The sequence below is a fragment of the Electrona antarctica genome (assembly GCF_951216825.1).
Source record: "Electrona antarctica genome assembly, chromosome: 20".
NCBI lineage: Eukaryota > Metazoa > Chordata > Actinopteri > Myctophiformes > Myctophidae > Electrona > Electrona antarctica.
In genome coordinates this window covers 19,452,012-19,464,753 of record NC_136801.1, presented here as the reverse complement: position 1 = coordinate 19,464,753, position 12,742 = coordinate 19,452,012, and the positions used below count along the sequence as shown (strand labels likewise).

The 12,742-nt window shown below is 45.5% G+C and overlaps 1 protein-coding gene across 1 annotated transcript in view; it reads left to right on the top strand.

The window, feature by feature from the left end:
• Positions 1–11,271, top strand: part of LOC306912891 (cadherin-6-like) — a gene marked incomplete at both ends in the record, with an annotated part of 33,621 nt that extends 22,350 nt beyond the window's left edge. The window contains 7 exons of the mRNA XM_079489345.1: positions 1,050–1,237; positions 3,474–3,727; positions 6,074–6,210; positions 8,443–8,564; positions 8,731–8,848; positions 9,661–9,912; positions 10,724–11,271. Coding sequence (XP_079345471.1) covers positions 1,050–1,237; positions 3,474–3,727; positions 6,074–6,210; positions 8,443–8,564; positions 8,731–8,848; positions 9,661–9,912; positions 10,724–11,271 — 1,619 coding nt within the window. The remainder of the gene's footprint in view (positions 1–1,049; positions 1,238–3,473; positions 3,728–6,073; positions 6,211–8,442; positions 8,565–8,730; positions 8,849–9,660; positions 9,913–10,723) is intronic.
• Positions 11,272–12,742: the final 1,471 nt, after the last annotated feature.

Below are 12,742 nucleotides of genomic sequence, written 5' to 3'. Positions count from 1 at the left end.
TAGATACAGGAGGCAAGCGTGTGGCAGAAGGCTGCCTGTGACGGAGATGGAGAGCGAAATAAATGGGATAGGGGATGTGTGACAGAGGGGTGTAGCTTGAAGACAGGGGACAGAGGGAGAGTGAGTGGGTATTTATAAAGATACGGGGTGGGGGGTGACAGAAGGGTGTAGATAGGAGACAAGGGGGAAGTGAGAGAGAGAGTGCACGGGTATTTTAAGGGCACACCCAGAGGAGGCGGGGTGTCAGAGAGAGATATCATTGTCTGCCGGAGTGATGCCTCCCGTCTCCTCTCTCCAGCCAATACTTTCTGGATTGAGGAAAGCTATGGTGTGTTAGTATTATGTGCACACTCACTCGCGCACACAAGAGTGCTTTGTGTATCTATGTTATGCAGTCTCTGCGCGTGTGCGTGCACCTGTTACCAAGAACTGCCGACTCAAGCTTTGCCAAAACACTGTCAGCGTGTTTTGTTAGCGTGTCAGTGTTTGTCTCCACGGGCTGTGTGTGTATCATCGCCGCTCCTCCACACCAAGAGGCTATTTATGTAAGCATGCAAGATACAGGAGAGGACGCTCCAGCCCAGACAGGCAGCCATCCATTTATCTCACTGCGGGAAAAAACTGGAAATCATCTAGTATAAAAAATATTAAATCGAAGAAGAAGAAGAAGAAGAAGAAGAAGAAATTGCCTGAGAATTCATGCCACATATTTTTGTATCATCTCTGTTTTGTTTTTCATCTGAAACATTTTCTAAATATGAAATTAGATCTATACACATACCATCTATGCCTGTTCATTTTCTCTACGTTTCCGCCAAACGGACCGTTGTCACCCTTTCTGTGAAGTACACACCTTCTGACAGCCTGGAGACGGGCATTGTTCAAATTAATGAAACCTATCAAACCAAATGAAAAAAAATGTAAGGAATTATCGCATACCATTTGCTGTTCTCATCGTTTTTCCTGGCTCTGCTATCAGAGGTCAAATATATTGAGGTTTTACGCTTTTGCTACTCTCTCTCTCTCTGACTCTCTCTCTCATATTCCAGGCATGCATGAGTTCAGAATCCCGGAGTCAGCAGAGGTGGGCTCCGTGGTGGGAGTGATCCGAGCCGTGGATGCGGACATTGGCGAGAATGCAGAGATGGAGTACAAGATCCTGGGCAGCGAGGGCCCCGCAGTGTTGGACATTCACACCAATAAGAGCACCCAGGAGGGTGTCATCAGGCTGAGGAAGGTCAGAGCGCTAGCTGGGTTGGGGAAGGCTGGGGCCACCATAAGCAACCAACCTGGGGTGATACACAGTGGTGGAAAAAGTAGTATCAATACTGCATTATAGTAAAAGTACAAAAGTATTGGCATCAAAATGCACTTTAAGTACCAAAAGTACATTCTGCATAGTATTATGCAGAATGTCCCATTTCAACATTTCAAATGTATAAAACTCTTGAAAATAGCCAGTAGATCTGCTATTTTTCAAATGGCTGAAATGTATGGGCTGAATTGGTTAATGTATGTTTTGTAATATTAATCAAAATCTACAAAGTAACTAACATTTTCAAATCAACATAATGGAGTAAAAGTGCAATATTTGGGTCTGAGATGTAGTGGAGTAGAAGTAAGAGCATTGGAAATACTCAAGTAAAGTACAAATCCCACCAAATTGTACTCAAGTACAGTACTAACGTAAATGCACTTAGTTACTTTCCAGCACTGGTGATACAGTCTGGGGTAATAAAATGTGGAAGTTGCCTTGGTGAGGCACAACATGTCTTGTCTATTTACTTTGGAGGTACAGTAGGCCTATTCCAACAACATCAAAACTTGCTTTTAACCACTTTCAACCAGGAATCCTGATTTTGGGCATGTCATTATTTGTCAATAATATTATTAAGTAATAGATTGTTGTGAGATTGTACAAGAACTACGGTGTATACAGTAAATATACTGACCAACCACCACTGCATGTAAGCCTTCCATATAGGCAGCAATCCAGTGGAAAGAGTGAATGCTAAGCACCGAACTGCATTGGACTGTGAAATGAATGACACACATCACCTGAATGTAACTTTAGTTTTGACCCTCTGGGAAAACATTCAAATGCAGGCCAACGTTGACAGTTGTAAAGCCGCAGGCAGTTCTTCCCTCATTCTTCCTCACGCCCACATAGACCCACAGAGGTACTGATGGCCGGTATGGATTTCAGCATCCACCCAGCAGTGTGCACTGTGGCGCGCTTTTGATGTATTCAACAGTATCTGACAGTTGCTTCATCAAGCGCTCACGCCACAGCTCTCAATCGATCGCCACCCATCAAGCCTTCACTGAGTAGAAGTAATTGCCTCTTGTAGCTGCGGTAGGTTCTGTGGCGAGTGGAGGGAGCGGGGCTGAGAAGAGTGTGGGGGTAGTGAGCATGCCTCTGTTTTGGACTTTCTACATAAATGGGCTTGTCACGCACAGACCCCATCCTGACACTTTCTAAGCAACATTATTCCACTTTAGACATCATGCAGTCTGTCGGCATTAACACAAGACAGGCAAACAAATCGATGGTTCATAGTAAGTTGTTATTGATGGCATCCTGTCAGTGGTCAACCCTGCATCTGTCTCTCCCACTGTGTGCCTCCAGTGAAAAATGCTTACTGTGATCAACTGAGAAGAAATGTTAAAAAGATAGGAGTTATATAATACCAGTAAGACGCCCTGACCTTCAATAAACTTCCAATATTATTACTTTTCAAATGAATAATAAATAAGTAACTGCAGTATCTGTAATAAGATATTACTCCTCCTGAGTAACTTGCCCAACACTGGTCTGCAGCCTAATTCTGTTTCTGCTACCCAAAGCGTGAGGTTAGCTACACAACATCACCCGATGGTCCTTGTTAGAAATTCACTTGTGGTACTAGAACCCTACGACCCTACGGGGTTGGAGGTCTGGTTCTGTACTGCTCACTGTGCAAACATTTACACACACATCCTCATCCGCATCTAGTATCTACTGTGGTATGTGCAGTGGTGCAAAAAGTATACCCACATTTGTTTTTACTTCTTAAGTAAAAGTATCAATTCCACGATGTAGAAAGTCCCTGTTATAAGTATATAACAGGGTATAAAAAAATATTAAAAAAAAGTATAAAAGTGTAAAGTATAAAAATCTGGAATTCAAAATGTACTTGAGTAAAAGTACAAAAGTACGCATGCAGAATGCCCCGATTCACAAGTTTTCAAATGTATGTCCTAATGCCAGATTTTACGCTGTACTCACAATATGAGCTTGTAGATCAGCTATTTTTAAAGTGCAACCAAGCATAAAATTAATCAATTGTCTTTTAGTTCTACTGGATCTCTTCTCCACCAGTCCCTCCCTAACATTTTAGTCTAGTTTTTCATCAGTGAAAAAAGTTAGTCGAACTGTTTTCGTCATAGTGTTTAGTCGACAAAATCAACACTGTGCGCGTGTGCTCCTGCAGCCTCTGGACTTTGAGAAGAAGAAGCAGTACATGGTGCGTGTCCAGGTGGAGAACCTTCACCTGGACCCTCGCTTCTTCTCCGTGGGTCTCTTCAGGGACGAGGCCAGCGTCAAGGTGCTGGTGGAGGACGTGGACGAACCGCCCGCCTTCCAGCGCAGCAGCTACGTCATGGAGGTCAAGGAGGACGCCGCGCCCAACACACCCATCGGGTCGGTCGGCGCCTCCGACCCGGACAGCAACCGCAGCCCCGTCAGGTAGGCGTGGGAAACAACCCCAATGTAGGGAAAAGTGTTCATCCAGCATCTAATTCAAGCACTCTGCAAAACCCACACAGCACATAGCTGCAAATGTCTTTGTTTTTCGGGGGGCTTCTGTTTTTTCCATAGACTTGGCTGCCACATGACGTAATTTCTGAAACCCAGAAGTGGGAGGGGCTAGTGCCCCTCAAAAAAAAGAAGAGTGAGAGAGAGAAAGAGAGTGAGAGAGAGACAGAGAGAGAGAGAGAGAGAGAGAGAGAGAGAGAGAGAGAGAGAGAGAGGCACAGAGAAGCATTCAGTCAGGTTCCCGGTTCACTTTCCCATAGTTTCGCTTGGCTGCACCAATCAAGCGAAACCATGGGAAACTGAACCACAAACGGGTATGCCACCTCCAGGAGACCAGAGCCTATTGAGGATGTACAAAGTGAGAAATGAGAAAGGCCCCTGGTTTCCCTTCAATGTTTGCCACAGTCACTAGTAGTTGTCACCACAGCGAGATCTAAACAAGAGTAGATAAGACAATATGTCATGACAGAGGCTCTGGTTGTGTGGCTCTGGTTGTGTGCATGTGCGTGCGCAGATTCTACAGAGTCAAAGTTGTGGGAGTACAGAGCCAGACAGTTACACAGACAGTAGGGATAGTGGGTTTTCAGGCAATGGGGTCTGACTCTGCAGTCCTGCATCCTTTCATCCAGGCAAACACGCACGCACGCGCACACATGCATGCACACACGCACGCACGCACAACACACGTGCACACACACACACACACACACACACACACCCTCTCTAGGACAATATGTCCCTGCCGGTTAGGTATAGCGCCTGCGGTACCACCCATTGATTACCGACCTTTTGCCCCTAAACCCCCTGAAAGGACCTCCTACCGGTGTCCTCACAACAAGCCTCCCTGCTGAGAGCAGCAGTGTGGTGCTAACTTGCCCCCCCCCCCCCCCCCCCCCCCTGCCTTGTGCATCATGCTGCCACTAATCGAGAGGTGATGAGACGAGGCATGGGAACAGGAGAGGAGAGGACGGGGTGGGGAGATGAGAGGTGTTAGTCCAGCTGGCTAAATTACTATTATATTATTAGGAAAGCAATTAGGGAGCACTGTGGCGACTGTTAATTGTAATGAGTTTGAAATCACCGCCAGAGAGGAAGCATGGCGAGGTGTCAGGGTGAGGTGAGGCGCAGGACCAGGCATGTTGTGTGTTTAGATCCGTGGTTTTCAACCAGTGGTCCGGGGACCACCAGTGGTCCTTGAGGGGGTTCCAGGTGGTCCCCAGCTAAATGATCGAGTTGGTAACCAAATGGACCCTTAGGGTTATAGAGCTTTAACTATTGAGAGTGTAACATGAAACCAAATGGACCCTTTATGGATCCATTTGGTATTTTGATCGTCTGCCTGTTATCTGTCCTATGGTACCGACATCAATGCAAAGGTAATAGGGCATGCATGCACATCCACTCTAGCCCAGGTGCTGGACAAATGGCAGTACGGGAGAAAGAAATAGAGTCCACAACACTGTTATGGGAAAACTCAGCTCCACTGGTTTATTAATTCAACGTTTCGATCACTGGGATCTTCTTCATTCCTGAAGAAGAGCTTTCCCTTAGCAGTGTTTCGGACTCTATTTCTTTCTACCGACATCAGTGCAGCATGGAATTGTGGACAAAATCGTATCCAACGACAACAAGATATTCTACATTTTGGGTCTGAGAGGCTAAACCTCGTGAAATGGTGGTCTGTGGCTCAAATGTTGAATACATAATGGGACTTGATATGAAAAAGTTGAAAACCACTGGTTTAGATAACAGTACTAAAGGACTAAAAGGTATTGCACAGCCAAAGCGATAGGGAGAGAATTAGGAGAGGAGATGTGGGGAAGATGAGGAAGGAGACAAAAAGAGGAGACGAGGAGTGCGGTGGTGCGCGGTGCCTTCCAGACAGAGAGCCCTGGTTCACGCGTTCCCCCTCGGGGGTCTACTTCCTCTCATGCTGCCCCTCCTCATATCTGTATACTCCATTTATCACAGTGATGTATCGCGCTAGTCCGGCTAGCAGGGCAAAACAACACCGCTGGATAAGCTGTTGGCTTGTGTAGTGTGTGTGTGTGTGTGTGTGTGTGTGTGTGTGTGTGTGTGTGTGTGTGTGTGTGTGTGTGTGTGTGTGAATGAATGAACATGTGACGGCACGTGATATATGTCAACAGCCCTGTTGCACCTGTTGTATCCAGTCTGCTTGTGTCTTTGTCTCGTCAAAATGGCACAGTGCAACCCGCGCGTCTGTGTGTGTGTGTGTGTGTGTGTTTGCTCATGCGTGCGTGCGTGTGTGTTCTGCAGGTACTCCATTGATCGGAACACAGACATGGACCGGCTGTTCAACGTCCATTCAGGAAATGGGTCAGTGTTCCTCCTCAAGGACCTGGACAGGGAGGAGAATGCCTGGCACAACATCTCCATCATTGCCACCGAAATCAGTAACAAAATACATACCGTCAATCCTCAGTGTTAATTTAACTCTGAGAGTGTAAGAAATGGACTCAGTTGGACCATTACAGGGGCCAGATCCCATGTCTGGTAACAGCATTCTGAAACAAAGAAAGGGAAGCAAATTCTTGTGTTCTCAATGAATCCAAGTTGGCTAACTGTTGCCTCAGTCCTCCTCCTCTCTCATGGCATCACACCAACCTGGTTACGGGTCCATTTAGATCTATTTTTACACTCTCAGGGTCCTATCGTACACCCTGCGCAAAGCGCACCGCAAGTGTCATTGCCCATTTCTGACCAGTTGTCATGCGTAGTGTCCATGTTGTGTTGGTAGCAAATGTACTTGTGCTCATTTGTGTCCCCACATTCAGTTTGTCTTAAAATGAGGCGTGGACAGGTGCATTGTTGGTGCATTGCTATCTTGAGACAGCAGAAAGCATTTGTGCCATTGACCAACAAAAGAAATCTGATTTAGGTCCCGGCACAGTATTTTCCTGCTACAATGATAGTAAGATACACTGCCGGCGCCGATTCACAATGCGTGTACACTCTACTTAATCAGTATACATGCAAATGTACAGCTGGATGTCACTTTCACGTCACTCACATGCCAGATGGCATTGCAGAGAGACTCCATATTGAGTAAATCAAATGTGTGACCTGTTTAAGTCTAACCATGGGACATTAGCGTGTTTTAACAGTTTCAAAGGCGTAAGGAGGAAAAGGGGGGTATTTTGAATCATACCAAAACGCAGATGTTGACAGGCAGTCAATGACTGGTTGCTAAAAAAGGTTATATCTGTATCAGAAATGCATGACTTTGGAAAGGGCGAAAACTTTCGTTAAACTTGCAAAGTGATGCATTACTTAACCTGCGTTACATCTTCTGATAGTTGTACTTGAATGTTGACATGAAATAATAATCCCATGTAGTGTTCCATTAGCGCAGTGGTTTTCAACCCTTTACATATCAAGGCCCATTATTTATTCAGCATTTGAGCCACGGACCACCATTTGATGATATTTAGCCTCTCGGACTCAGACCCAAAACTAAAGAATATTTTGTTATCGTTGAATAAGATTTTGTCCACAATTCCATGCTGTATTGATGTTGATACCATAAACTAGATAACAGGCAAACGTTGATCAAAATAACAATTCTTCTACATTCTCTCTAAGGGCTCAATTTTCCATTGCCTTTTTTTACTATATTGAAAAACATTTTTGAATAGTTCAACTAGCCAATCTACATTGACACGTTGTGAGCTTGTAGACTGGCCATTTTAACTATTCCATTTAAAAAAAGGCAAAGAAGTTTAGGCATAAGGGGTTTAGCGGTGACGAAAATGGAGCCCTAAATGTGTAGACTTCTTGTAAATTAAGTAATGCAGATTTTTAACAATAATTTAACTCATGAGATCGTAAAATGTTAAAGATCTATAAGGGTCCATTTGGTTACCAACTCCATCATTTAGCTGCACGGGGACCACCTGGAACCCCAGCATGGCCCACTGGTGATCCCTGGACCACTGGTTGAAAACCACTGCATTAGCATGACCGTGACAAAACAAAACAGCTACAGTAGTTGTCACACATCTGATCATGAACAGTGAACAAACGCTGAAACTAAGGCAACGATAAGATAATAAGATTTGACAGTGATGTCACTGTTATGCAACACAGAAGTAGCATGGACTCGAAGCTGTTTATAAACCACAGTGACATGACATCTCTGACGAATCCTTGGTATTGGTATCTTCATGCGACGGAATCAACTTTTCTCGCCGTTTGGAAACTCTGCAAGGTTATATATTCACGTCTGGGAAACTGAATTCCCGACCGCCTTCTGGTACATGTCCCGCGAACCGGCACCGATCTGCATGCTGGTGGTTGGGAATCCCTGACCTAATTCACAAGACTTGTTTCACTCTGTGATGTCCCATTTTCCTTAATGCATAAAAAAGAGTGGCAACATTAGCAGAGTTGAACACAAAGAGAAGATTTGATTGGATACATTACCAATATTTGGCAATCTTTGCATCATTGCTCTGTGTTTAGTGAGTACAGGGACATCCATGTCCAAGTCTTAATTTTTAGGCAGGCACAGCTAGTTTGCTTTGATTCTCACTCCCACATGAAGTGCATCTTTTTCAGTGATGGTAATTACTGTAAATGAGTACACGCCTCGGTGTACAAATATCTTATCTCCGTGTCTCCACCAGACAACCCACGGCTGACGAGCAGAGTGCCAGTGTACATCAGAGTGCTGGATGTCAACGACAACGCTCCAACATTTGCCACCAATTACGAGACGTTCGTCTGTGAGAACGCCAAGGCTAACCAGGTTGGTGTGATGCCACGAGAGGAGAGGAGAGGAGGCATGAGGCAGCAGTAGCCATCATGGTTACCAGTGATACTATTGATGGAAAAATGAACGGATTGTTCTCTTGATTGTCCAAATGGCCACTTCCATCTCCCATTTGCATAACATTGTGTGTTCTTCCTTTCAGATAATACAGACAGTGAGTGCCTCAGATCCTGATGAGCCCGTAGAGGGGCACAGCTTTTCCTTCAGCCTAGCACAGGAGGCCTCTGGGAAGGCTAACTTCTCTGTGCGCGATAACAAAGGTCCACTCATTTTATTTATTATTATTATATTCCCAGAAGTCCTGTTTACATGTTTTACCCCACAAGCTTTACCACGCTAAGGCCTCACTCACACCTACGACACACTTGTGTCCTGTGTCTTCTGTGTGTCATGGCCGCCTCAATGCATTTCCAAAGGGAGTCACATGGTTTAATGACACAACCCTGTTGCATGGCTGTCTTCTGCCCTCCCCCCCATGCAACAAGGTTGTGTCTTCAAACCATGTGACTCCCATTGGAAATGCATTGAGGCGGCCATGACACACAGAAGACACAGGACACAGGTGTGTCTTGCGTGTGTCTTAGGTGTGAGTGAGGCCTAATTCTGCCTGTACCTTCTGGATACCCCCACCCCCCCACTTCTGCAAAGTATGCATGTCTCTCCCTTGTCTCCATCTCGTCTTCAAAACTAAAGTCACTCTCCGCAACCACATCTTCTTTATTTTCTATTTATTTAATGCATTTAACTATTTATTTAATTACTGTCATTATTTTCAGTCATGGGGGAAAAGGTAGCTTAATGCTGCGCTCACATGGGCAGATGCAAAATATGCAATGCTACACAGCGTATTTGTAGCTTTGTATATCTGAAGTTGAAACCAGCACAACTTTTTTGTAGCTTCAGCAGCAGCTACAAACGTCAGATGCATCTTTGTATCTTCATGTCGCTGGTTTCCATTGAAAATGAATGGTAGACTGTATCTTTGCATCTGCCTGTGTGAACTCAGCATTAAAGCCTTAAGGGATCATATGCATAGCTATAAGCTACATGGTTTATCTCTCTGTAACACCAGACAACACGGCAGGGATCCTGACGCGGAGGAACAGCTACCACACCCTGCAGAAGAGCGTCTTCCTGGTGCCGGTGGTGATCTCCGACGGGGAGTATCCCATGCAGAGCAGCACCAACACGCTGACCGTGCGCGTGTGCACGTGCGACCACGAGGGCAACATGAAGCTGTGCAACGCCGAGGCGCTCGCAGGCCGGGCGGGCCTCAGTACGGGAGCCCTGGTGGCCATCTTGCTCTGTGCCATCATTCTACTCAGTGAGTCAAGATAGATAGCCGGTCATCGCTGGTTCACCACTATAGCCTTCTGAGGGTGTCAGGGAAAAGTATTTTGGCGGGCCTTGATTGCGTCGTAATGCCTGATTTTACATTTGGTTGGATGCTGAAAATAGCGATCTTTGTTGTATAAAGAAGTATACAACTGGGTAAAGCACAAATGTGCTAGGATGTGACACGGATACGAAACAAAACCTAGTCTACATATATTTGTCAACAGGACACCTGCTCTGTTTTGTAGGATTTAGTCCATGGGACCTCCAGGGGGTTTAATAGTGGATGTTCCTAATCTAGTTCAAATTGACACTAAATCCTAGAAGTACTGATAGCAGCAAAGAGTTAATAGGAAGAAAGGTGTTTAAAAAAGAAAAAAAGTTCTCAGAGCCATTTTTGGAATACTTTGCCACTTTGTCTCAATTAACTGAAGGGTCCCAAATGCCCTGAAGCTCTTAAAATGTAGCTTATGCTATAATAGTTTCAGCAATGTATTACCCAGATCAAAGGCACAACAACATAGATCATCATCATTATTATTAGGGGGCCAAGCATGTAGTGCAGTGTATTATGATGGTTTTAATCTTCTTCTTCTTCCTTTTTTTGCAGTTCTGGCCAAACCGTGCAGTTGCTTTTTTTTAACGAAATTTGGCAGTATGGTATAGGCCTATAGGGTCATGAAAAACGACGCCAAAGGGTGGCGCTATAGCACTCAATTGAAAAATGCAAACTTTAACAAGTATAACTCATGCACAGTGAATAAAGGTTCTTTCCTCTCTCCTCTCCCCTCCCCCCACAGTGATCGTGGTGCTGTTCACCGCCCTACGGAGGCAGAGGAAGGAAGACCCGCTGAAACTCTTCCTCAAGGAGGACGTGCGGGACAACGTGGTCAACTACAACGACGAGGGCGGCGGCGAGAAGGACACGCAGGCGTTCGACATCAGCACGCTGCGCAACCCGGAGGCCATCGAGGAGAGCAAGCAGAGGTGGGACATCGAGGAGAGCAAGCAGAGGCGGGACATCGTCCCCGAGGCTTCCTTCTACCCGCCGATCCTGCCCCTGCAACCCCATACAGACGGTGGCAGCAGCGGCAGCGGCGGCAACACTAACGGGGACATGAGGTGTTTCATCAAACAGAGACTGCAGGACAACGACGCCGACCCCACGGCGCCCCCCTACGACTCGCTGGCCACGTACGCGTACGAGGGCACCGGCTCCGTGGCCGAGTCGCTCAGCTCGCTGGAGTCGGCCACTACCGAAGGCGACCAGGACTACAACTACCTGAGTGAGTGGGGACCTCGCTTCAGGAAACTGGCAGACATGTACGGCAACGAGGGCGATTCTTAACGAGAGGCCGGGGGGCGAAAAACGCAGAACAGTGCGGAGAGAGAATGTTTTTATTTGCGGTGTGTGGCTTTGGTGAAGCGATTCATCACCAACACATACACACACACACTGCACAAGCCAACAGGTTATGCAGACGTTTCTGGTACATGCTTTTGCTGTCCGATGCAAAGAACGCCATGTGTTGGTTTGTCCAAGTGCTCTTTTTACCACCAGTGCAGTAATGTCATGTTCCTCTAGTGGGACAGAGGTTTGGCTTCATGGGTCCGGTGCTGCTTCGATAACACAGTGGACTATACATTGAAAAACTAACACACACACACACACACACACACACACACACACACACACACACACACACACACACACACACACACACACACACACACACACACACACACACACACACACACACACACACACACACACACACACACACACACACACACACACACACACACACACACACACACACACACACAACTAAATACTGTACAAATACTTTGTGTCTCTACCTTGTGTGCAATTTGGTGTGTGTTAGGCCAAACTATATCTATGCCAACCTGCATTATTATATATGTTTTTCTTTGTACGCTACCTGTGATGAACTTGTCCATTGCACAGTTTTATAAACCAACAGATATGGTTATGTATACTTGTCAGTGTTTCTGGGACTAAAACTAAACAAAAAGAAAACAAACAAACATGCTGCATATTGTGAGTTCAATCTTAGCTTGTGTATGTATGGCACTATGATACGACACACTGTACAGCCGTAACATGCTGCATATTGTGAGTTCAATCTTAGCTTGTGTATGTATGGCAATACGTTTAATGTGTTTTTCTAGAGGAATTTCTATCTGTCCAAACAAGCTCTCTTTGCTGTCTCATTTGTGAGTCGCATCCACTACTGGGCTCAAAGTTCAAACCTGTGAACACCAGGATGAGTTGCTTACCTCTAATGCCGGTACCAGGCCCATGCTTTTACTGCCATTACGTTTTTCAGGCTTTTGGGGAACAACGGGGAGTCACAATAGACGGTGATGTGTGTGTATGTATGCATTTAACAGTTGCCATGAATACAGAACCATCCGTTGCAGATGCCCATCACCATACATTCTACGTTAATATGGCACAATTATTTTACAACAGATTTACAGTTTAATCTAATTTTGTTTTAGTGGCTCCAAATTGACAAACTGCCAGAGAGTAGTTTTGTTAATAAGCGTGACAGCTTGAAAGAGGACTACACTTCCAAACAATGCTTCTTGGGGATAGAGCCAGAATTACTTCAGCTACCAACCATGCAGTAAAACCAACATTCTCACTCTCAAGTCATACTCGGTCCAGCTGTCCCGCCCACGCTGGAACGTGAGAGGTAATGTTCTCACCCCCGACTGATAAACAAACAAAAAAAATAAAAAAAACTATTAAAACAAGGCACTAAGAAGCGGACTTGAGCCCTGTGAGGTAT